At 43.0% G+C, this 26,559-nt stretch overlaps 1 protein-coding gene across 1 annotated transcript in view; it reads right to left on the reverse strand.

Moving 5' to 3' along the window:
• Window positions 1-1,151: 1,151 nt before the first annotated feature.
• The window catches only part of LOC144797901 (extracellular calcium-sensing receptor-like), a 49,918-nt gene continuing 24,510 nt past the window's right edge, over window positions 1,152-26,559 (reverse strand). Inside the window, exons 2-6 of the mRNA XM_078668703.1 lie at window positions 18,291-18,582; window positions 7,185-8,015; window positions 2,613-2,837; window positions 2,166-2,289; window positions 1,152-2,056 (exon numbers count right to left, since the gene is read on the reverse strand). Coding sequence (XP_078524829.1) covers window positions 1,152-2,056; window positions 2,166-2,289; window positions 2,613-2,837; window positions 7,185-8,015; window positions 18,291-18,582 — 2,377 coding nt within the window. The remainder of the gene's footprint in view (window positions 2,057-2,165; window positions 2,290-2,612; window positions 2,838-7,184; window positions 8,016-18,290; window positions 18,583-26,559) is intronic.

Raw genomic sequence — 26,559 nt, forward strand, 5'->3', positions numbered from 1 at the left:
AACTCAAGAAAAACAATTCACCACTTGGGACTTGAATCTGATTCAAGAAACGGAAATTTAATTTCCATGAGTGACACAGGCATTAAATGCAATTGTAAATCAAAGCATTAATTGCTTGCAATGCAATAGTTCAAAACATTGGTAGTGCATATAGTATTTACAGTGCTCTCAGTGTGAAAAGGAAAAACGGATGGGGTAATGGTAGTGAATTGGTGAGTGAAGGACAGTGTAAAGGTATAGTGACATGAACACATTTACTATTATGTACATGAAGCCCTTTCCAGCTTATTACGGGTCAGTTGTTCCCATAGTTACATAACTCATAGATACGGCCACTGTGAGGAGACCCTGTTCTTGATTGCTTCTTTTGTGCATTGGGAGATTTTTCACCCCGTATGCCAGCACAACAGCAGAATTTTCAGGAGCAACCTGGGAGCCCAATAGGGATCGTACGCAGTCCGTCCTTCCCTACATAAATGCTCTACCTTAACCATGTCCTGAGGAAGACCCCGACGTGAGTAACTAATCACCCTCCATTACCCAGGGGTCGGAATGTAGACCATCTACTGCACACGAACAAGCTCATAGAATAAAATAACCTAATTAATATGTATCTATGAGATCTGTATCTATGTTTTATGGGTTCACCCCGTTAAAACTCAACACGTGCATAGGTAATAGATATGTTAAACATGTGTTAGAATACAATGTAGCACTTAAATCAGAAGCAATTGCATATATAGGAACAAAATAACGCTGATGCTGTGCCTTCTATAATAAAATAACCTAGGTATTATAAATACTTATACAAATTTAATCTAGCTACAAAGTACCTTACAGTACTGCTGTATATGACTAGGAAGGGACAACGTTCATCTCTTGGTATAGTTAGAAGGGTAGCTTGTCAGATATGGTCCAATATAGGAAGCGCATGAGATATTTTACAATGTGCTTTTTTCTTGTAAATTATTGATGATAACCAGAGGGAGTTTACCAGCTTATGAGCATAGTATACTTTAGTTAGTTGTTGGTAACATGAATGGCATTAGACAAGATGGATGTAAAAATGTAAAGAGTGAAAATGCTACAGTTGGTAACCGATCCAAGCCATACAATAATAATAGAGTAGGTCTTTATCAAAGTATTTTGCATCACTTTAAACCCCTTCCCATCAGGAAGTGCTTTGTATTTCTCTCTGACTTCACTAAGATCAAGTAACTCTTTGGTAGGAATAAACAAGAAACCAATGCAGAACTAGAAATCAAGATGGCAAAACTCTCCAGTGCTACAGTGTACTTTCCTCTTGTGCTGAGATAGGCTGGAATGAAAGGAAGCCAAACACAGAGGAAGGCAAACATGCTGAAAGTGATGAATTGAGCCTCATTGAAGCTGTCCGGCAGCTTTCTGGCCAAAAATGCAACTACGAAACTGACAAAGGCTAGAAGCCCAAGATAACCCAACATGCACCAGAAAGCAAGGGATGATCCCTCATTACATTCAATAATTACTTTTCCAGGCTGTGTGCTAGTATTGTATTCAGAAAAAGGGGGAGAGAAAATTAGCCATGACACACAAAGCAGTATCTGACAAAATGTACAAAGAACAATAATCACATATGAAAAATGAGGTCCAATCCATTTCTTTAAGTCACTATTAGGTTTGGTGGCCCTGAAGGCGATCACCACCATTAAGGTTTTGGCCAAGATGCAGGAGAGACAGAGAGTAAATGTGAATCCGAAGGCCACCTGGCGGATAAGGCATTTCTCTTGAGTGGGATAGCCAATGAAAGCCAATGCAGAAAGAAAGGTCAGTGCAAGAGACAGGAGCAGGAGGTAGCTGAGGCTGCGGTTGTTGGCTCTGACAATTGGAGTGTTTCTATAATAGAGGAAAAGTCCTAGAATGGTAATAGGAATAAGTGATAGTAAAATGCTACTTATGCCCAAGATGGCTCCTAGAGTTTCTTCATAAGCAAGGAACTCAATGGACTTCAGCATGCAGTGATCCTGTCTGACATTAGGCCATTGATCAGAAGGGCACCTTGAGCATTCTGTTGAATCTGAATAAGAGTAAAATGACAAAATTATAAGTTTAACTTTCTATTTGTCTACATTATGTTTTTTATATGTTGCTTTTTAGGTAAGTTGTAAGGCTACTCTTTGATTTACCAGTTTGGTTAGAAATCTCCCCCACTGGGCATACAACACACTGGAAGCAACATGTGGGTGCTCCTTGCTTGGCAGCCTTCCTGAATCCAAGTGGACAGCTGGAACTGCACACAGAAATTGGAACCTATGACAACAAAGGTAAAAGGTCATGGAATACTTCATTCATCCTTGTCCTGTAGGTTAATCAATTATGTGCAGGAGCTAAGCCCAGGAAGAAAGCATCATGTGTGCAAATGTATATCAGTATACATTATAGAACTAGGATGTTGAGAATATATGGAAGGATTCAGTGAGTCTGGTATTCTTGGGGGTGAAACTGAAAGCAAAGTACAGATCTCCATTGAAGGTCTTATTGATACAAGAAAGATAAAGAGAAAATATCAGGTTATTTGGCTTCTCTCCGATGCAATGGCTGATGTGGAAAGAATATATGATTGTGTTTCTTACCTCAGTCTTTCCTGTCCACTTTAGCACACTGGTGTTAATATAGAGGCTCTCCCCTGATAGCGCTTTGTATTTATAATGGCCCACCAGCCTGTGCTGCATCGTACCATCTTCTACTATTTGCCATTGTACAATGTCATACTGGGGTAAGGAGTTGCCAGAAGCATCAAAAATAGTTTGTCTTTCATCTTTATTCTGAAAGTGTAAGTTCTTGATATAGTGGAGAAGCTGGGAAAGGTGAAGTAAAGACAGTATTACATCAGTACTATTATGGTCGGCAATCATATGTTAGAAATAGACTGATGAGTAATTTAACACATGCTATACTTACATTTCATGTACAAATGCACATATACAAACACACAATAGAGATATTTCAGGGAAACAATTTGGCTACAATCTAAATAGACCTTCAGGTCAGAATCAGTCAGTATGGTCAATTGTAAGCAAGCATACTGAGACACTGAGAGAAAGAGTAATTATATAAAGGGTTTTATCTGAACAGATGCATTACAAATAATATTTAACTGTAAATGTACACGCACACACACAAAACCTGTTTTGAGTTTACCAATCATATAATTAATAAATGGTGCGAGTGAGACAAAACAGTGCAAACAATTATATACATCAGAGATCAGATAACAACAATGTTCCTCAAATAATACTTGCCATTTAATCTACAAATGCCAAAGTCAATTGTTATAACAAAATAATTTTTATGTTGCAAGATAGCAATAGCCAAGAGCTATTTTTTTTAAATGGATGCTTTGGGCTGAGACTTAGGGGTCGATTATGATGGCGGACCCGAGGTGGAGGGACTGTCCGCAGGGGCAGTGGCGGTCCCTCCGTTGGAATTAGGATGTGACCGCCACCCTGGCGGTCACAGCCCGTATATTTGACATTGCGGCGGGTGCTGCTTTAAGCAGCACCCGCCCAAAGTTAAAAATGCATGCTGTGCATTTGCATGCACAAAGCAGCAGGCACGGAGAGGTGCCTGCCGCATTGTGCATGCAACTGCAGGGGGTACCATAGGTACCCCCATGTGCATCCCCCACCACCCCCTTCACCCTGGGGGCCCGCAACGGGCCCTCTATGCAAGGACCGTATGCCTTTTCATGGCAGCATTGGCGCCACAGAAATGCATATCCCCGAGCACATCCTAATATGGCTGGCGGTGTCTGATAGACACCACCACCATATTAGAGCTTTTCTGCCGCGGTCGCAAGGCGACTGCGGCGGAAATGCGGCAGACGGTCTTCCCGTCCGCCACGGTCCCCCCCGCCATTGTAATATGGCGGGGGAAATAGGTGGCGGACGGGCAAGGATGGCGGACGGATCGCCACCACCTGCATGGCGGTGGCGATCCGTCCACCATCCTAATTGACCCCTAAATTTGTATTCTGTGCCAACTCCAATGGAGCAAAGGTTTTGGGATGCCTATGAACATGGTAAGAACCATCTTTTTTTAATATAGCAAAATGGTTTGAAGTTTGTTAATGCCCTAACCTGTAGAAAGACAATAGACTGTACTTGTAAATTTTAATAAAAAATTAAACCAACACGACAAAAATCCAATAAGTAGTATTGGAGTCATGAACTTTTAAAATTTTAGGTGAAAATGGTGCCAAAAGCACAAAGCACCACTCATGGTTATTTGGACGCACTGAACCGGGCTAAAGTCACAAGTTCTGGCTAAATGGTGGCCACAACTCTTTGCTCCGGTTGTGCCCAGACAATCACGACATTCCTTTTGGTAAATGCATTTGCGACTCCTCGAAAATTAATCATGAATAAGCCGCAATTATATAGATATGAAAATTTGAATTTTCTGAAATATCTTGCAAACTACTGAATGGAATTACACCAAATAACAAAAAGCACAATCTGCAAATGAAAAGCTAGCTTTCTGCCAAATTTGGTATAATTCCGGTACGGGCTGCAGGCATGTCTAAAGAATCTATGGGCATTAACATGGAAAATGCACTTTTTTTTAAACCCCCCTCTTTTTCTCTGCCCCCGCTTCACGGATCACCCCAAATCTTTCCATGCACAACAGGATTCACTAAGGGCACTTTTTTGGAGGATTTTGTTAAAATTCATCAAAAGGTGCAAAATATAGAGGCAAGTCAAAAACGCTTTTCCTATGGAAATATGGTCCTAACTATGACTACCTACTGGCAACTGCTTTCATATGCCCAGAAATGTATATATATATCGAGCTTGAGAGGGACACATTGGTTATTTCTCTTTACCATATGCCTAATTGTGTCCCATTGGCTCTGGCCCATAATCCTAACTCTTTGGGGAAGTGGAGGAACATTATTTACCATGTATAAGTTTGAAGTTCTGGTATTTTTTGTAATTCGTAATTCTTGAGATTGATGTTTGTAAGTTCAAAGGCCTAAAGCAGTTTTTAATTTACTTAAAAAAACATATTGTTTGCCTTTTTCCTTATGCCCCTGCTGTTTCCTATGGAGAGAAACTGTGCCTCCCTTTTCCCGCTGCTAGGAGTATGGGAAAGGAAGTTTGTTTAAAGTTGGGTACAATATTTATTTTTTGCAATAATCTTTTATTGATGGATCAAGTTGGACAGTGGAGACATGGTTCAGTGACTGAGTAGGTTTGCCAGAGAACCACAAATCTAAGGTAAGCAGAAATATTAGGTCATTTAAAGATTAAAGTAGCTTAGGTGATTTACAGGTCATTGGACTGTTCCAGGAACTGAGGAAGGATGAAGAGGCTAAGTACATTGATTTTGAGGCAGGGTAAAAAAACCTTACACCAAAATAGGATTGTCCTAAGCAGCCTTTTGTCAACACACACACTTGTTCCTCACCCATTTTTGTACATATTTGGTCTCATATGAGTGTGTTGGAAATTTGAATGAGGCATAGAAATTTGGCACAAGCCAATTCTTTGTAGAAATATATTTTCGTAAAACTCCATTCATGGATGCATAAGAACATCCATAATGTATAAACAAACTCCCTGAGCAGCTATGGATATATACTCATTATATATATGAATCAACAGCCTAAAAACTTGGAATTACTATTTATGTCCTTTATTGTAAACTGATTATCTTGTAATATGAAAAAACACCTAGATAGACAAAGTAAAGAATACATTAAAATATTGCATCAAATGACACGACAACACATAATTATCCATACAGTCACTCTAGCATACAACACAGCTTCATTAGTACACAGTGATTTAGAATTTAAATACAATCAAATAACTAGGGTGGGTGAAGAATTCCACTCCGGTGGTGGACTTCATGGAGTTTTGTCTCTGCAAGTGATGAGGACCAGAATTTTTTCCCTTGCGTGGCTCGCCAACGGTAAGTTGGCGAGCACTTGTGAAAGAAAAAGCATGCACTAGACCTCCTCTCTGAGAGATTTCTGAACGCGGGCGGTCGCAGCAGGTCGCGACCGATCACGTTGAGAAATGTGCTGCTCGCGTTGAGGAATCTGCCACTTGAGTATAATGTCTACTGGAGTGTTTGAATGCAGCAGAGTACTCCAGTGTGACACGAGCACCATTAGTGCTGATTTAACAGCACAGGTCTAACTCCCAGTGCATAAACCAGTGCGAGCAGTGCAACTTAACATACTCTGCCTGGGGAGGAACTCTATGGAGCTCGGCAGAGTTTTTTGGTTATTTCACAGAGTTACGAAGAGTAGAACTCTGTAAACTCTGCCCAGGCCTACAAAAAACATGATTAGAGATACATCTCTTAAATTTGAAAAATGTCAGAACATGATCACAATAAGACAGAGATATGTGACTTTAGGATGTTGATGAATCTTCATCTCCATGCGTTTTGGGGCCATACGCCTTCATCAGGAAAGCCACAATGGAACTGTAGGATGTCTAAAATTATATATTATTAGTCTAGGCCCATAATATATAACCATGAGTTGTATAAGAACAACCATGCACCACTCATGGAATCCCCCTTTGACCCAAAGTAACAGAAGGCAGTGAATTATGCTGCATTGTGTTACTTTTGGTTACTGACCAGTACAAATCGCCATTTGCGTTGCTTTGAAAATGCCAACCTGGATTTTGCATTGGGTCTGTGTTAAAAAAGATCTTTATACATCTGAGAATAAATGTTTAAAAAGGTGAACCATTAAAACTATGCAAGTGTCTGCTGGTCCATCAGAACTTTTCCAAAGCCTTTTTCCAACAAATTATGCCTTCTTTGTCCCTTATATTCTGCCTGACCATTTGCTCACTCTGGGTGTACCAATCCATTGTCTGTACTCTACTCAAAAGCTAGGTCTGCCCAGTGTGTCTATTTCATTTATTTTGCGGCTGGCTTACAGCAGTTTCTGTGCAAGAAATCACTGAGTTCACAGAAACATATAATGCACCAGGAAGTGCTAGATGTTTTATGTATTGAACAACACTGTTGACTTTGGCATGTGCCCTTCCTGTTAAGTGTGTATCTAAAAAATGACACAGAAAACAGTAAGGTGGCTATTGACTGTTGATATATTTTACTTTGGCACAACACTTTTCTACAATTATCAAATAAGCATTGACTTAATGAACATATCTTACTTGCCAACTTTGAAAACTTGAGACACCGGCACAGGTTTCATGGTGGAAGGGGCCTCTTCCGTGCCTGCAGGACTGGAGATCCTGCAAAGCCAGGGCAATGACATAAACTGCCCTGTAGACATTGTATGTGATTCTTGGACTAGTGACATCATTGTAAATGCCATAGAGATTGTCCAGCTTCTCCTCCCCTGTGCATAAGTTATTGGTGGTGTTCCATGAGCCTTGCATTGCTCCATAATCTTGCCACTGACAGCCAAAAGCTGCTTCCCAGAATTCCTTGATGAAAATGTCACTAGGGAAATGTAAAGGATGAACACTGTTGAGATGCTCTTTGAAGCCTACCATTTCTCCACTGTGGATTGCAAAACCGATTGTGCCAGAGAGGATCTTTGCATACTTCTTCTCAGACAGAAGTGCTGATGTTGACCAGGCTTCACTGGCAATGAATACCTTTCCAGTAATGTTCTGTCCCACCAGCTCATTGAGCAGAGGTATCAGGTGTGAATCAAGGGAAACAATGGCTATTGCATTTGCTGTTGAGTTTCTGATCACTTGGGCAATATAGGGCGCATTCCTGTCTGGTCTAGTGAGAATGACATTCTCAGAGAAGGCAACACAAGCTCTGGCCTTCTTAAGCTCTGTCTTCAAAACCTGAACTCCATGTTGGGCATAATCACTGTCTGTTGCTAGAAGGCCTACCCAGTTCCAGTCAAAGTGCTTCAACAGCTGGGCAAGCCCACGGAACTGAAAGTCATCACTAGGGATTGTCCGGAAGAAGGATGGGAACTGGCTACGGTCACTGAGGAGTGGAATTGTTGAAAAATAACTGATCTGTAATAAATATAAAGATCATAATTATTTGAGGATTTGGCATAGAAACCATTATAATGTTCATCTTATACACAATCCACAACCTTTATTGCATGTTATTGCCAGGGTTAGTTTGGTCAGAATGCATTGATCATATCAAGCTCAGGAAACCCTCTCCAGATTATTACAAAAAAAACTACAAGAATACAGGAAGGGATTTACATTTCTATCTGAATGTATTTTTTGAAATTTTTCAATTCAACAGCAGGCATAGCATTCTAGGTACGTCTGGGAATGTCATGTGCCTTCTCCAAAAAGATCCTCATCCTCCCTTGAAAAGTTCTCTGTAATGGAGAACTCTGCACAGGAGCAATGGAGCCTCTTGTGCAAGGGAACATGTTTTCTCCATGGAGAAAGCTTTTGCTCTACATGCCCAGCAAATCTGGGTGTAATCCATTCCCTTTTACATCTAGCTGGGTAGAAAGAGGTCAGAGAGGAATTTGAGAATGCTCACTGTAAGATGTTGGGTTGTTGGTTGAAAAGGATGAGAGCCCTTCTGTAGCAAAAGCTACTATGCCCATCAGGGTGAACAACCAAAGTCAGCAAATTAACCTGTGCTTAGCCAAACAGCGGATTGAGACAAAAACAGTCCGGCATAACTTAAAGGCAATGTATAAATTATTTATTTTGCACACAAACAGTGAAAACATAACACAAGAAAATACCCTCACTAATTTTTAAAAATAGAGTAAATTTTAATAAATTATTTGCTACCAAAATAACAAAATCCAATCAGTTGAACAGGAGATAAGCAACTTTGAAGATTTAGATAGAAATAGTGCTTCAAAGCACAAAGTGCAAACTGGGCTTATCTGATCTTGCCAGACTGCAACAAAGTCATACGTTTAGGCCAACAGTCATAGAGCGTAGACCAGATACAGGGACTAGGTTAGGCCCACTGAGTGTGTACATTATGTCCTTGGTGTGGGCATTGCACCATGCAGCGGCGATTCTTAGTAGCAATGTGAGGTCCTGAGTCAAGTTGGGTCAGGTGTATATGTTCCGATGAGGAGCTGCTAAGGCTGCAATGCGAGGTCTGCATCGAGTTGCATCATGCTGTGTCAGTTCCAATGAGAAGCTGCAAGGGCTGTGTTGAGGTGCATCACCCTGCATGAGTTCTGATGGGGACAACCACTGGGCTCACAGAACACATTTATCCCCACTTCCAAAGTGCCAGGACTGGACAGGCACCATTTGGGGGGTTCAGACTCACAATAGGCATAGCCCAGGTGCAGGGTTTTAGGTGGTTGGAGACTTTTCTGTCCCTGAGGCTCTGATCAGGAGGGCAGCCAACTAGCCCTTGCAGTCCATGTGGTGGTCCTGGGTTCAAGGTGTAGGTCCAGTCCTTTTTACCTAGGCAGCAGAGCACCAGGCCAGAGAGCAGCAGGGTAGCTTAGCAGTCCTTCTCGTAGCAGAGCAGCAGAACTATCTTTCTTCTGAGTCTTCCACAGGCCAAGAAGTGATCTGAAGAGTTGGTTTGAGGGTCCAATTTTTACTCTCAGTGCCTCCCTTGAACAGGCTGAAACGTATGAAATTTCCTCCCTAAAGAGGTATCTGTAACTTCCTCCCTACCTACCCTTCTACCAGTCTGTCTCGGGGCACAGTAGGCTAGAGTGAGGTCCTTTGCGTATGAGCTGAGGTACAGTCTTTGAAGTGCAAATGTGACAAGCGACAGCTCTGCCCCCTCATTAATTCAGAATTGAACACCCTGCCAGCACCACAACCCTCTATTATGATGCTGTCTTGGAGGAATACACCAAGGCCAATTACCAACTACACCGTGTCATGTGAGCAAGGAACAGGCTGCAGGCACCAAGGGGCTGATTTACAACAAGCCCCTTGCACCACCGGTGCATCACTTTTTATGATGCCCCGCTGGTGCAGAGTGTAGACCCATATCCACGAGGGCATGCAAAGCCACATTGTGTGGCTTTTCATGGCCTTGTAGATTTAGTGAAAGGCAACGCAGTGCAAGTTGCTGCGTTCCCTTACACTGCATCAGGGAGGGCTACATGGCGTTAAAATGGAAATTCCCATGCAACACCCATGGGTTTTTATGCATTCCCAGATTTACATGCTCTGTAAACCTGGAAATGCTTGCAAACTGTACGCTTCCCAAGGCCAGGCGTAATGAGGAAATTAGGTTTATTTCTCACAGTTTGTTCCTCTTTCTATGTGTGCTGAATTCTGCAGCACACATAGAAAGAGTAAAACACCAGCCATGGATTGTTTTTGTGCAGGAAGGTGTCCCTTTCTGCACAAACAAATCCTGCCAACAACGCAGACACCCTTGCACCATGATGCAAGGGTGCTTGCATTGGTGCTTGTCCACCGGCGCTGGCTGAAAGGACAGAAATACACAGTATCTTGTAAATATGGTGCATTCTTGCCCTTTCCATTTAACTTAGGGCAATGACTTGCAGCGCTGCCCTATGCCAAATTATTGTAAATGAGGCCCCAAATGATTAAAACAAGAAAATGCCAACTTTCTATAAGTGCTAAATAATCAAAAGCATCTAGCTAGCTATTTGATGGGCTGCCACTAGTTTAAGCAGACTCAGACCAAGCTATCTAATCTTATACCAATAATACTATATCGATGAGCACCGGGGCACTGTGCGCGCCCACCCCTGCTCCCCAGCACAGCGGGAGGAATTAGCTCCGCAGGCAAGGGGTTAATATTTTCCAAACCTTCATATTTGTCTCTAAATTACTGAACTCGAACACCCTTTATGAGTCAGACTCATCGACTGTATCTTTGCAAAGCTGTTTTGAATCTTCCCCTGATGGACACATTGCCTCATATATTCTTGAGGTCGATGCCTTCCCCAACCCTGCAACTGGGTGCCACTATCATGGAGTTTATCTAAGTGAAAGCACACCGATAACGGCATTAATGTTCGTTTGATATGTTTTCATCTTGCATTTGTGGCATTTAGTTTGTATTTCAAATGTAAAATTGCCATATTTCAAAGACTATACTCATGGGAACTAGTGTCAGTACCTCTTAATTATTCCTATTGAATCCCATTTTTTTCGATGTCTCTGTATTGCTAAGCACACATGGAAGAACTAAATTGCTTCAAGGGACAGAGGCATAAGATCATCCTAAATCCATACCGATGTAAGGTTGTGTTGAAAGGGCATAGATGTATCTTTTTTGCCAAAAGAGGGGATTGGAGATTAACATCTCTAAAACAAAGTACACGATCTGCAATCCACCAAAGATCACCTGCTCCAATCCCTCTCTAAATGGCACTGCTTTAGATAGGGTCACTGTATTCGAGTATCTGGGTATTACCCTTAGCGACACTATGGAGTGGGGCCCTCAGATAGTAAAGGCCAAACTTAGGTTGGTGCAGTTGACAGGGTGTGTTCTTAAACTGCACCTGGAATCGACAAGTAAACCTGTTGCTCCAGTCTTGGAAATTTATAAAGCACAAGCCCGGGGAGCAATCTTGTATGGGGCAGAATTGTGGGGGCACTCCCGAACTGAAGATGTTCTCAAAGTGGAAAATTGTTTTCTAAGATCTCTATTGTCGCTCCGAGTGAGTACTCCACTCATCCCCCTAAGAATGGACCTAGATATCATACCCATAGATGAGGTAATTGGTCTCCGCCCTCTAGCCTACTGGCATAGACTATGGGTAACCCCTGAACTGAGGTAGTTTAAGGAAGAAGTAAAGGAACTTATGAGACTCCCTGGGGCAGAAAAAATCCAATGGTTCGCTCATATAAGAAAGGAGAGTAAGAGGCTGGGTCTTCCAGATCGCTGGACTAGGCCTGAGGTAGCATGTCTGAAGGTGTCCCACGCTGACCTGTTGAGTCTCCATCGTAATAAACAACTGGAGGATGTTGTCACCAGCTCTGCGCTGGGATCCCTAACTCTAGGATTCTTAAGACATAAAGATGAGTACAAATTTGAGCCCTTCTTGGACGAAATTATTCCTAGCCAATCAAGGGAACTCTATGTCCAATTTAGTCATGGAACATTACCCCTCAGGGCTTTTTCGCATAAATGGACTGATAACATCCCATTGGAATGTCCAGCGTGTGGGGCAAAGGAGGAGTCTGTGCCCCATGTCCTTTTTTTCTGTCCATCCTATAAAAATCTTAGACAACGGTGGCTTACCCAACTATGCAGAAATTTAGGGCTCAATCAGTACCATCAGGCACTTAGGATTTTAAAATGTGATTCCTCCCAAACAGTTGTATTTTCTGTTTCTCGCTATTTATATGCCATGTGGCGGAGACGCTGGTCAATTATCTGCTTAACTTTGTTGGTCGTGTGATATCTATGTCCTGATTTTACCTTATTTTTAACCTGTACATATTTTTATACACCTTTTTAGCTCACTTTTATCTTTTTAATCTCTACAAAATGTAATTTGTGTATCTTTTGCAACTAATGGATTTATTCTTATTTGTCATGATGCTTTGTAAAGAGTGTATTGGGTATTTTTTATCTTTTATGGTCTATGACTGAAATAAAGATTATTTGACTTGACTTGTATATGCATAATTAACATAAAGGAAGGCCCCCTGTAATTCATAGTTTTTTACTGGAATGTAATGCAAAGACAGGGAGATAGATAAACCTGCCTAATGAACAACAATGTATGATGTAACTTAATGGATACATGTGGGAAGTCGAAGTAGAGTTGACAAGATAGGTAGAAGAGGTGTGATTTGAGTTTCGATCTGAACTGCATATGTTTTCTTGCATGACAGCCTGACCATCACATTCTGAATCGTTTCATAGATGAGTATGATCTTCAAATGTTGGTTGAGAGAAATGGGCTTACAGCAGACAAGTCTCCGCATTCAATGTGGTGTGTACTGAAGACTCTTTGAGATAAGATGAAGGACAAAATATTCAGAACTTATAGATGTATTCTTTTTCTACCCTATATAAGGACATTTTGCTCTGAAGACGGCAGCAATATCAACATCTATATTGCTACTGTTGTGAGATTTTCAAATTATAGACATCATTGGGTGTCTCTTTATTCAGCTTAAGATAGGTTTAGCGGCCAGATCGAATGTAGGAGAGAGAACTGACTAAACGAATGTCCAAGGGGTTACATCATTGATAAAATCCAGTAGACAGCCACAAACATATGCTGTAAATTTCCAGTCTGTTTTCACGGGGAATTCTATCAGTGCTTTTGAAGAAAATTGCAGATTTCCATGAATACTTTAATATGCATAGATCTTTATTTACAAGCAAATGCACTAGTGTGCATTAACACATGCATAAGTTTATTGCACAATAAAATGTTGGGCCCGATTTATATAATGATGGATGGCCTACCATTCTGTCATGAGGACAGAATAAATGACTCCATCCCCATGACTAACGGACCACCCACCACATATATAAATGACCGCCAAACAGGCGGTCAATTACAAAGGCATTGGTAGAAACTGCCTTGATAGTGGTTCCTGTCAATGCATAATTTTCTCCGCTACAGGCCTGCTTTGAAAGGACGCAGACCTGTAGCAAACAGTATTCTTTTTTTCTTTTCAGAAAGAAAATCACAAAACAGGATTTTCTTTTTCAAAAGAAAAAATATAATGCTCCCCTTGTCATGAAAGCCTTTTCTTCCCTGGTGAAAGGAGCATTATAACAATTTGACTGTTCCCACCACCAGGTTTTACCTGGAGGTAAGGAACAGTAAAAAATGACTACATGTCTGGCTATCTAAATTGGGTTGGTGGACATGCAGCCATTTCTCAAACAACCCTTACTGCCCAGGGCCATCAGAGACGTTTGGCCATGGCAGAGACAAAGGATTATCTACCATTGTCAAACTTAGGGGTCCATTAGGATGGCGGGTGGACTTAGTCCGCCCACCATCCTATCGGTCATTGGGACTGCCCGCCATAAGGGTGGGGGTCCCGTGGGGGGTATTAGGATACGCCCGCCACTGTGGCTGGCGCATCCTGCATTTTTAGCATTGTGGCGGGCGGTGCTCTCAGCACCGCACGCCACAATGCTAAAAATGCATGAATGCATATGCATTAACAAAGCGCCAGGAACCGCGCCGTGCCTGCCGCTTTGTTAATGCAAATGCAGGGGGGTACCACAGGTACTCCCCGTGTGCACCCCCACCTCTCCTTTACTCCGGGGGACCGCAGGGGCTTCCGAAGGGAAGACCGCATGCCGCATTCCGCATCTGTTCTGGCCCATCCTAATATGGCTGGCCGTGTCTATTAGACACCGCCTCCATATTGGACCTTTTCCGCTCCGGTCGCAAGGCGACCATGGCGGAAAAACGGCAGACGGTCTTTCCGTCCGCCACGGTCCCCCCACCATACTAATATGGTTGGGGGGTCATTTATGTGAGGATGGCAGGCGGATTGCCCACGCCAGGCCAGCGGTGGCTACCGCCAGCCTGGCGGGGGCAATCCGCCCGCCATCCTGAATGGGCCCCTTAGTGTCTACCCGCATTTACATTTAGTGGGAGGATCACTATATTGGTGGGGCAGGAACCCCGTCACCGTCGCAACAAAGTACCCTCTTCCTAATATATAAATAGTCCTCTTTATATTTTGCTTTCTACGTAGAATATATTTTTTCTCAAGGGATAAACATTTCTGCCATGGTAAGAGAACTTGCTCCTGGAGGACGTTTATTACCATATTTAGAGTAGTAATGTGCCCATCAACGCTTTGTGAGTGTCAATACCCTTGCGTCATTGTGAGATATTGTCGAATTATTAAGGGGGTCGCACATTGGAATTCTTATGTTATGTTATGTTATGTAATGTTATGTTATGTTATGAGGGCACATTCACCAAACGGTTTCATGGCGCTAAGTTTACTGAAACCTAGCATGCGACTGACCATTACATATATGCTTGCCTGAAAAGCCATGTCTTTAAGAGCTTTCTCAACACAGAGTAGCAGGGGGTAGACTTGATTTCAGGTGTAAGGGCGTAATAGATGCAGGCAAGTACAGAAAATCTGGAGCCACCAAAAGTATTTTTCCTAAAAGTTGGAATGGTGAGAAGATTCAAGTTCATAGACCTCAGGTTACAAGAGAGGATATATTTTTGTATATGAGTAGAGATAAAACCAGGACTACCAGTCTGAAGAGACAGCCAGCTTTAAAAATTAAACGTTGTTCCATAGGGAGCCCAGTGCAATTTCCTCAGCAGAGAGGTGAAGTGACAGTTCCCAGGTTGTTGGTACAGTAATCTGGCTGCCTGATTTTGAACCAGTTGGGTTCAGGTCAGACACTTAGGAAAGCCCAAGTAGAGGGAAATTGCAAAGTCTAACCTTGAGGTGACCAAAGCGATGATAGCCTGAGTAAGGGCCTTGAAGGAAAGAAATGTAATGATCTTTCTAGTTTTATTCAGAGCTGTAAAAAGCAGGGGAAGATTACTGGCCCCAGTTGAGGTTTCCTAGTCGATTTGACATTGATCAGTACTCTGAGGGTTTTATCCGAGTTCTTGGGCATAGCAGGAGAACGCATGGTGACAGACCAAACTGTAGAGTTTCACAGGTCATGTTTATTTCTGGTAATGCCAATCTCCATCTTGTCAGAATTCAATTTAAGTTGGCTGTCATTCATCCGATCGTGGATGAATAACATCGTATTTTGAAAAAGAGAGTTTGCATTCTGGGGAGTTGTCTACACTGAAGATCAATTGCAAATCATCTGCATAATTATGCACTTTCAGCTTCATTTGATTCATGGAATGCACATAGAGATGAATGTAAAGGCTAAAATGGTAGGAGACAAAGAAGAACCCTGAGGGACACCACACGTCAACCTATCCTTAGGGGATCAGAAGGCAGAAAGCCTCACAGCCTGGGACCGATCTTTCAAAAAAAGAGATGACCCAGTCTCGTGCAGAGCCCTGAAGGCCAGTGGCCTTAACACGGTCCACCAAGACGTTGTGGTCAACCATGTCAAATGCCACTGAAAGGTCAAGAGCGGTACAAAAGGGGGTGGTGATGGACGGAGTATCTGAATCAATCAAACACTCACACCCAGTCAAAAGATCTGGGTTTAATCCATCACCGTTCTTTAGCCCACTCTGCCACCCCAGTTCTGACATGGCTATATGCAAATCAGTCTGACCCTGTGCCTCATGGGAACAGTCCAGCCCGAACTGCCAAGCCATGTCTTCCCTGGACCGGAAACAAGCTTCCAAGGACCGGTTTCTGGCATTCCAGCCATCTTCAGCCCGGCTTGCTTGAAACCAGTGGCAAAGTGAGCAAGGGACTCACGTCTGAGCATATCCTGCCACACTTATGGCGGCCAAAAGCGGTACAAAAGGTCAAGAAGCACCAGACTCTTGGCTGTTTGGTGTACATCTTCCACCACTAACAGAATAACCATCTCAGAGGAATGGGCTGGTTGAAAGCTCGCATAGTGGGGATCAAGAAAGTTAGTTTCCTCCACAAAAGAGGAGAAGCAGTTGGCCACATGAGCCTCAAGTACGTTTGTCAGGTATGGAAGCAGTGAAATAGGATGGCGATTTTTTAAAATGGATGGTTCATCACTGACTTTCTTCACTAGAGGGATCACAATTGCCTCATTGAAGGAGGTAGCAACCCCATTACTTCTCAAGGACTTGCTGAGAAGGGATAGGGTGAGATCAGAGAAGCGAGTAAAGACATTTTTTAGGACGTCAGAAGGGTAGGGCTCATTTGTAGAGACGGATTTCACTTTACTCAAAACGTCCATAAAATGCACCTTGTTGATGGTGGGCAGAACAGAAATTATGGCTGAGATGCAGTCTGTGCAGTTGTAGCCAAGGGTGAAGGACTAGAGACGATGATGGCTTTGATGTTAGTAATCTTATTATTAAAGGAAGAATTAAGGGCCTCACATAAATTCTGAGAGGGAGTGATAGTAGGAGTCATTCAATCAGGATTAGACAGTTTGCCTACAATTTTGAAGATTTCCTTGGACCTATTAGTTGACTTGGTCAAATTTGTCTGAAAAGCAGGCTGCTTTAGCCTGTATAATTGAGCCTTTTGTACTGTTTGAGAAGAGCCAGTAAGTTGCTTTTTTGTCAGAGGAGTAGTTTGTTCACCAATTGCGTTCAGCACTTCACAGTTCTAATCTAACTAACTTTAAATCGTCAGAGAACCATTTTAAGGCGTTGTGGCTCCTTGGAGGTATGGCTCTCCATGGAGGAGCATGAACATCGCTTGCACCTATTAACCTTTTCCTGATTCCTTCCTCCAGTCTCTCAGAACTGCCAACTGTGTCAGGAAAGGAGTTAAACAAGGAGCTGCAAAAAAATATTGACCTGGGCCCAATTTCTAGAGAGATTGCCAGCGCTTGATTGGAACTTGGACAAGGTCACATCAGTAAGTAGGAATTTGATTAGGGAATGGTCAGACCATGTATATGGCAATATAAATATCGGGGAGATAAAAGGTTTGTGGTCCAGACCTGATCCAAGACATGGCCCTTATTATGGGTGGTTGAGGACACATGTTGGGTAAGGTTTAAGCTGCAAAGCAGTTCAGTGAAATCAAGGGATAATTGACCATGGTGTCCTCATTGCCCAAACATTTTAATTGCCTAAAATTAAGATCTTTGAAAACTCAATTTAGTGGAGAGATCTGTTCTGCTAGAGACTAAGGGAAATGAGGCATGTGGCCCGGGGGTCTATATACTAACATACAAATTAAGGAGGAGCATGAGGAGTCAAGCTTTATAATACGACTGTCAGTCAATGGAATGCCTAGTGGTGTGAGATGAGGACCCTTTAAATGCATCTTTATAATGACTGCTACGCTGCCTCCAATTTTACTAGGGGGCTGATGAGTAGACAGGATATAGTAGCATTCTGGGAGGGTAGCATCAGGGGATGACTTCTCTGTTTACCAAGTCTCGGCTAAAAACAAAATATCGGGTTAGTCAGAGTCCAACAAGTGGAAAATATCGACCTGATGTTTAACCATGGATCGGGTATTCAGATAGATGATCCGAAACTGATTGGAGAGAGGTGAACTCTGAGTGGAACCAGTAGAGAAGGGTATGATTGGTTCCGCCGGTGAAGTGGTAAAGCTAGATTTATTCTAACCTCTCACTCTTGTGAGCAGATTTGCTCTGGAATAAAATTACATGTATTAGGTAATAGGACATGAGAAGTTCACTCTTGTAAATGAAGGTATTTGAACACATACTTTAAAATTAAGAGCATCAATCTGGCCTTAAGTCTACATGAATATGCACATCTTGATGGGGTGTGTTGCCACGATTACCTGAGGGTATCTGTAAAGTCCTAGCACATGTGCCATGAGGATTGAACACGAGGAGCCAGCATCCCCAATGATTCCAGCAAGACGACCATCCCACTGGCAGTGGTAGTTCAGAATGTGACTTTGCTTTCCAGTCAACATCCACAGGGTCCCCTGGAGAGCCTGTGTTGGTTCTAAACAAGAATCGTAGATCTGGAGGCCTAGGGTGATGTTTGGTAGGAAGTCAGGTTTGCCGTTAATCTCCTCAATGGCGAACATCATGGCCTGGAGCCACTGGTAATTCTGAAAGACAAACCTAGGACAAGCAATCCAGAGAAAGGTCAGTAACATATGATTGACTCTGTTTGTTTGTAGCTACTGAAAATGTTAAAGTTCTGGTATAGGCTATATACTTTTAAAGACCTTTTCCTAAGTACATTTACATCATCTGTGCATCTTATCACTGTATAGTCAATCTTTTCACCTTGAATAATAAATAGCCTTAAGTGAAAACACATACTCCAACCTTACTAAAACAATGAGTACAAGCATTTAAAGGATCAGGAACATGATTTATCCCATCATCAAGGAGCATGGGGGTACAATTAAGGAGGACATTTACTTAGGTTAAGCACTGTGGTTGGCTCAATTATATGGGACAGCTCTGACACTTTTGCTCTGGCTATGCGTGGTTTAGTAAATACAAAGTAATGTAAGGCAGCACAAGAGCTGCCTTGCAGTGCTTTGCATCTGGGAGGCATTACTGTTTTTGTCCCTTCTGCCAAAAACAATCCTGCCTACAATGCAGACACCCTTGCACTATGATGCAAGGGTGCCTGCTCAGGAAGAGAGCTGAAGATCATCATATCGTGTTAGTTATGGTGCTTTTAAGCACTCTCTCATCCATGCAACGAAGCACAGCAACTTGTCTTGCTGTACTAAGTTGCCTGAATAGTAAGAAAATTATAAATAATATTTTTTATATATTGTCTGGATCTATTATACTTCCTGATACAAAAGTGCTGTTTTGGCAGTAGGATCCTCATATTAGTGTATGCCTTGTTAATCCTAACTCATAACTGAACAGTATTCTGGGGATAATTCCCATGCCACTGTATTCTAGGCACAATTTTTCACTGCATTTTAATTGGGAATATTCCTCCTGACATATCATTTGAGGGTTAATGTATGCCAGTCCTATGGAGAAGTATCTTCATGATGTATTATTATTCCTGGCTTGGGAAGGCCAAATTAAACCTACCTTTTTGGAGAGGTATATCCCCTGCATGGTGTACCATTATGTCTCCATGCCCTGATTAAGTAAATCTTGATTTAACGCAATTAATAAGAATCATTGCACAATCTCTCCAGTGCACCACCAACCTCAAATTATGTTAAAAAACACAATCTTCACTAATCAGTTATGAGTAGCTACATGGGCAGACTCCAATTAATGTTTCAATATAAATTACAGCAGATCTGTAATATGAATTAACACCTTCAATGCACTTAAATTAATACAAGAAAAAACACACTATTAAAAAAATACCTTAAAAGCACTTTTGTGTGGCATGGTGGAAAATATTTTTCTACAAACTGAATAACACCTTGCACTTAAAATCCTTTAAACTAATCATAATAGGAGCACTCAAGGGGCATAATAACAAAGCCTCATTTATGTAGTAGTAAAAGCGATAAAAACCTATGTTACAAAATTAATGTCTAAAATGAGCGAGCCACAAATTGATTATATATGCATTTGGACAAAGTTCCATACTAGGTGTGCTAAAAAATGAGATAAATCACACTTTTGTTAAAATACATTAGCCATAACTTTGTGATGGAACTCTGATCAAATTATATTAACGAGAATGCATTGCGAAAAGCTTTCTTATGGCACTAAACAAAGGCATGTTCAAATATATCTAAATTCCTTCAGCTAGTGGGTATCTGGTTTGTGTTGGAAAATTCTGTAGAGCATTGGAGCTATATAAGCCAAAGTCCTAGGTTTAGATTTATCAGATAGAACTCCAGGGAAGCCAAGGGATGGAAATGTAGAGTTGCTATACCAACCTATTGGTTGCTCTGAGTGCCCGACAGCATGTATGTGGTAAAACCTGATTTTCGATTTTGGCCTTAGGCTCATGATAATCATTTGCGTGCACACAGGGCTGGGCCTGTCCTCCAACAAATTCTGCCTGTGTACACTTACTCATATAATAGAGCTAATATCCCAAGTACAGGTTGGGCATGTTTGTGGCCTGCTTGGTGCAAACATGTGTGAGTGTAACAGTATAATGGAGGCTTGTGGAATCCATTATGGATGCCCCTGGCCTGGCTGTAACACAAAATGGCGATGAGGTTTTTTCCCCGAAAGCGGAAGTGTATAGATAACTTCCTGGAGCTGGAGGGAGGACACCTGGCCACTGAAGTGAGAGGAGAAGAAATTACATTAGGAGTTTTGCTAGCAAGTAGTTGCTGATTAGTCTACCTGAATCACTGCCATTTGGTAGATGGTGGGAGTGGAAAATGGTAATGTAGGCTTTGGTAGATGGTGGGAGTGAAAGCTGGTACTGTAGGCTTTGGTATGCAAGGTGAAGGGGAGTCTCTAGGTGAGGCACAGTCTTTTTATCTCTCCTTGATCCCTCTTTCAGTCTACCCTGGCTGATGAAAACCCGGGGAAGAAACTCGCACCTGATTGTGCCTCTGTTTTTTGTGCTCCAGGCTGGAGACAATCCTGCAGTGAGAAGTATTACTCTGATAAAAGGCTGAATCTGAAGAGTAGCCTGGAATGTACACTTGAAATAAGAAGTACCCCAAACCGATTCTGACAGTTGATCCACATCTTCTGTCTGGTTTTGCACTACCAAACTGGGGCTCACTGACCCACCTGTTTTTCCAGATCCATGTTCCCTATGACTAATGGAGGGACTGCTCTGCAGAGTACTCTGAGGACTGCTGTGCAACTAAAGCTGAGGTTTGCCTGACAGCTAGTTCCCCTTTAATGAGAGACCACCTGAGTCTGCCCCTTGAGGGAAAAGCTATTTATCCAACTTAAGCACCTAGAAACAAACATGTCAGCTGAGAGATTAACTGAGCCTGGCAGACCTGCAGTAGATGTGACTTTACAGGAATAGAGAGGTGCAGTATGACCTCACCGTGGTGGAGTATTCCAGAAGAAGATGCTGCTGAGTAACCTGGTGTCAACAGGCAGCAACCTCTACTCCTAGTGTTTCTGGCAGTAGGAGTTTAATGTATCTCAGCATCTTTGAAGGCAGGGATCTGATCCTAGGCAGAGTTAGCTGAGCTATGGTGCACAAGGAGAAATTGTGGCATGACCTTAGCTGCTGTGCCAGTGAAAAACGTGCTGCATGACCTAAACCATTGAGTTGAAGAAGAACTGTAGTGTGCCCTGAGGCACAGTGCCAAGAAGACGCAGCCTGCACATGTTGCATTGCTAGAGAGTGACGCCACTGAGGCATGTCAGTCAGCATCCCGGGAATGGCCTTTGTGTGGCTGCTGACCAGGACTGATTGGCCACAGCCAGTTCCCAACAATCCTAGTGCACTGGTCCACCTGCACTGTGTGTGATCCAGATGCTCACAGGGACTGCCATCTCTATCCTCAAGAGCCACAGCTGCCATTGGAGAATATGACTAGTCAATCAGTCAATTTGTAGAGCTCAGCTTATCACCCATGACGTTATCCAGGTGCTGGCAGGAACCTGTGGTTCAGTCAACAAGCCAGGTATTTAGTGACTTTTGGAACTCCAGTAAAGATGGGGAGGTCCAGAGATGTAAAGGGAGTTTATTCCATGTCTCCACTGCTGCTAGTTAGGAGAAGGATCAACGAGAGCTCTAGCTGCCTCGGATGTGGGGTGTGTGGGCGAGCAAGAGGGAAGCAGAACAGAGGTATCTGGTGGGCTGCAATTCCTGTGTAGAGATCATTGCTGTAATCTAGTCAGCTAGGGATGAGGGCTTGAGTGATGTTGCATCTTAAACTTTGGGGTAACCATGTGTAGATCTAGTGCAGCATGAGTAGGATGAAGGGACAGGAAGAGGAGACAGAGTTGACCTGAGACATCATGATTAGTTTGTTTTTCAGCATGATGCCCAGATTTCTAGTGTGGTTGGTGTTGGTCCGGGTTCCATGGGCCAGGAGGAGGCATTCCCGGGGGAGCTATTGTTGCTGAAGTTCAGAACCTCTGTCTTGTCTCTGTTAAGATTCCGGCTGTTGTCCCTCATCAGGCAAGCAACATTGGTCATGCAGTTGTGGAAGTTGGTTCTGGTGTTGGTGAAGGCTTCTGAGAGGGAGAGGATGAGTTGTGTGTTGTCAGCGCAGGATGGGAAACATCCTTAACAACGCGGTCAGTACACCGCAATGCTGTTACATCACGGTCGTTACAACGACCGCATGTAACAACGCTATGCCATTACAACGCAAGTCTTTACATCGACTTGCGCTAGATGGCGTGCTAACATTAAAAATCGTGTAGTTTACTATCCCAACACCTTCCCTACTGATAAGTGGACTGGAGTTGGAATAGTAAATTACACTTTTTTAATGTTAGCACGCCACCTAGCGCAAGTCGATGTAAAGACTTGCGTTGTAAATGCTTAGAGTGGTAACATGCAGTCGTTGTAAAGACTGCGATTTAACAGCACGCGTTGTAATAACACACGTTGTTACATCATACAACCGCGCAGGATATGATGTTAAGTTTGTGGACTCTGATGATGTCAGCCTGAGTGCCATGTACGTGTTGTAGAGAGTAGGACTGAGCATTGATCCTTGAGGTAATCCACAGATTTCTTTGGGTTAAGAGGTGAAAGGTGGTAGGTGCTCTTTTTGCGTTCTTCGTATGAGAAAGGAGGCAATCCATCTGAGAGCAGCTCTTTGGATGCCAATGTTGTGCAGATTTGCAAACGATGAGTGTGTGGTGAGACACTGTCTCGAACACCACAGAGAGGTAAGAGGATCAGTATCTCTATCGCTCCTCAATCTATAGGATTTGGATGTCATCAGTGGCTACAATTAGGGCTGTTTATGTGCTGTGTTTGCTGAGGAATCCGGATTGGGAAGAGTCAAGTAGATGGTTCTGTTCCAGATGTGTGGTGAGTTGTAGGTTGATGGCTTTTTCTAAGACTTTGGCTGGGAATAGGACCAGGTAGATGGGTCGCTAGCAGTTGAGTTCGCGGGGGCATCTGATGGTCTCTTTAGTAGGACTTCGACCTCTGCGTGCTTCCAATCCTCAGGAAAGGTGGCTTTGGCAGATAGGTGTTGTGAACAGGGTGGTACGTTTGTGGCTGATCCTGGCTTCACTTACGTTGACAATGTAGTCTGGGCACTATTTGGTGGGGACTGCGGCATGGACCTAGTTCATGATTATGGTGGTGTCCTGGGAGGCAAGCTGGTTTCATGCAATCAATCGGTTGTCTGCAGTGGTTGTGGGAAAGCTGCGTTGGTTGAAGAGGTTTGTGGGCTTGTGCTAGGGTTTGAAGTTCCTAAGGTTTTTAGCAATCCTGTTGTGGGGAAGTTAGAGAGGTTGTTGCAGAGTTCCTGTAAGGGGGTGATGCTGTTTGTGGCAGTTGAGGTGTTTTAGAATTCCTTGATGATGTTGAAACGTTCCTTGGTGTTGTGGGAATTTGATTCAATGCGTGTGATAGGGCTTATATCTTGGACACTTGCAGCTGTTGGTGGTAGAGGTTCAGGGCTGTCTTGAAGGAAGTCCTGTCAGTGGTGTCCTTGCTCGTGCACCATCTTCTTTCAATTTTTTTACAATGGCGTTTAGCAGTTCTGAGGTCTTCGGTGTACCAGCTTGCCTGCTTGGTGGACCTTTTGTGTGTTGTTGCCGATGGGGGTGATGCTGTCGAAGCAGTTTGTGATCCTTGTGTTGAATTTGTAACATTTTGGTCCATGTTGCTAGATGGATCGAGATGGGTGGTGTTGAGGGTGTTGATCCAATTTGACTCTGAGATTTCACTTTAGCTGCAAGGGGATACTGGGCAAAGTGGGGGATGAGGTCTGTGGGCTAGTGACATTGAGGAGGATGATGGAGCGGTCGGTCCAAGTAAGTTAAGATTATGGATTATGTGGTTCCACTTGATGTGGTTGATGGGAGTAAACATGGAGTCTAGATTGTGGCCTGCAGAGTGTGTGGGGTTGCAGAGTAGTTTGGTAATTGAGGAGGTTAGTGGTGTTGATGTCATAGTTCTTAAAGTAAAAATTGAGGTAGTTGAGGAATATGCAGTCATTGTAGTCTATGGCGTGGAAGAGACCCTGTCAGAACTGCTAGCTCTTGACTTCCAGAAACAGGAGATCGAGCGAGTGGAAAAATGCCAGTTGCTTATCAAGTGTGTCAATCTACTACCACAAAAGGAACAAGCCCCACTCAGTGAGAAAATGTGTACTCTGATGGATTGATGTACATTATTGGGGTGATTATGCACGTAAACCTAATCACATTATAACTTTGACCCTATGAGGGAACCGCCTGCGTTGTAAGAGGTAGACCAAAGCTGATAGGGGTAACTGCGAAGCCTTGCTCTGCATTAAGGACACTAAATTGCATCTTGCCAATAATATGTGTAGTATTTTGCTCTAGTGCACTTTAAAGTAATTTTCTTCTTGAAAAACAAACACTAAGGGGCAGAGCGCATGCCAGAGAAGATGGCTGCCTTGCTGTTGATCTCCACTGAAAACTGTAGCACATTCTTACGGTTGGGGGGAACAGCCATGACCTTTCAGTATTGTTATGGCCTAGGTACCTTGACCTTCCCACTGCACAGGGAGTTCAACCAAAACATGGGAGTCCAACCAAAATCATAGAGCATGTGCAGTCCCACCGATCTGTTGTGACCCTGCATTGCATCAGAGTACACTTACTCAGAGTACAGTCCAGTTACCCATCCAGATAGCTGGTGGACTGACAAGACACCTCATCTAATCATGATGGGACTCAGACTTCCTGGCCCCATAATTCATCTTCAGGTGAGCATTGCAGATGCTCAACAACTCCCCATAGCTCATCCGGTGACAGTGACCCAGGCCTTCACAATGCACATTTGGACCATGTCCAAGACAGCAAGACAACTGTTGTTAGCCAAAGTAATGGTAGGGAAGCAACCTAAGTTGCCAATCGATCAGCCCAGGCCAAAAGCTGATTCTACCCTGAAGGCGATGGTGAAGGGGCTTACAAGCCTAAGACTCTTGATGGCCGTAGTAGAAGAAAACACCACAAAATCTGGAGCTAATACCCTAACCAGCTGCTCAAACTTTGCCTCCTTTAACGTACATCTACAACAAACAGAGGAGAGGCCCCAATAGTGGAACAGGAAATAGCATCATCTATAGACTGGGAGCAGGACAATTGGTTTCTTCAATGCAAAGTTACAAACTGGAAGACATTAGCCGCTGAGACAATCTCAGGGTTTCCGGAATATAAGAAAATATCGAATAGTACCGATATAAGTGCATACCTGCCTTCCATTTTGCTGGAACTTACGTCCCTGAAATTCACCCCCTCCAGGGAATTCCAAAAGGGACACAGACTAAGTTGCAGAAGATAAACTTCTTTGGAAGGGCCTTGTCAAATTATCATGGGCTTTCATCACCAGCAACAAGCAAGGCAAGTTATCCTAGAAGTGAAGAAACATGGTTCCTACCAATACCAAGGATTGTGCATAGCAATATTACAAGACTTCTTGCACAATACTGTACAATGCAGAAAACAATTTTGGCTGTACTTCAAAAGTTTAAAAAACAGGATCTTCTTGACCATGGAAAATGATGACTCGGCAAGTTGAGGGGCTTCCTGGACTCCATGAAAGATTCAAGCATGGACACAGCAGACAATTTGACACAGCAGGCACGTCATCTCAGACACAATCCAAGATGGAAGGGGATGTTGACACCTCCCGACCAACTGAAAGAGACAGACTGGAGGAATACATCCAGCAATGGTCAGCTTGGCCAAAACTAAAACATCTGAGTAAACATCAACCCTAACGTCATAAATCTAAATTACCACTGAAACCACTACAGTGAGGGGGCCCACCTCGAGACTGCAGTTGAAGACTTTTCTGCATGTGCAACCTACCCAAAAGAATATCCTTTTCTCAATCAATCAATCAATCAATCAATCAATCATTTATATAGCACGGCAAGTCACCCGTGAGGGTATCACTGGTTTACATGCTCTTGAATGTTTTGCTGTAGCTTGATGAGCTATTACTGTATGATACTACACAACTAGTATGCTGCTTTGTAGGTTCTAAGTCTCCTATCCTCCCTT

The sequence above is a fragment of the Lissotriton helveticus genome, chromosome 12 (genome assembly GCF_964261635.1).
Source record: "Lissotriton helveticus chromosome 12, aLisHel1.1, whole genome shotgun sequence".
NCBI lineage: Eukaryota > Metazoa > Chordata > Amphibia > Caudata > Salamandridae > Lissotriton > Lissotriton helveticus.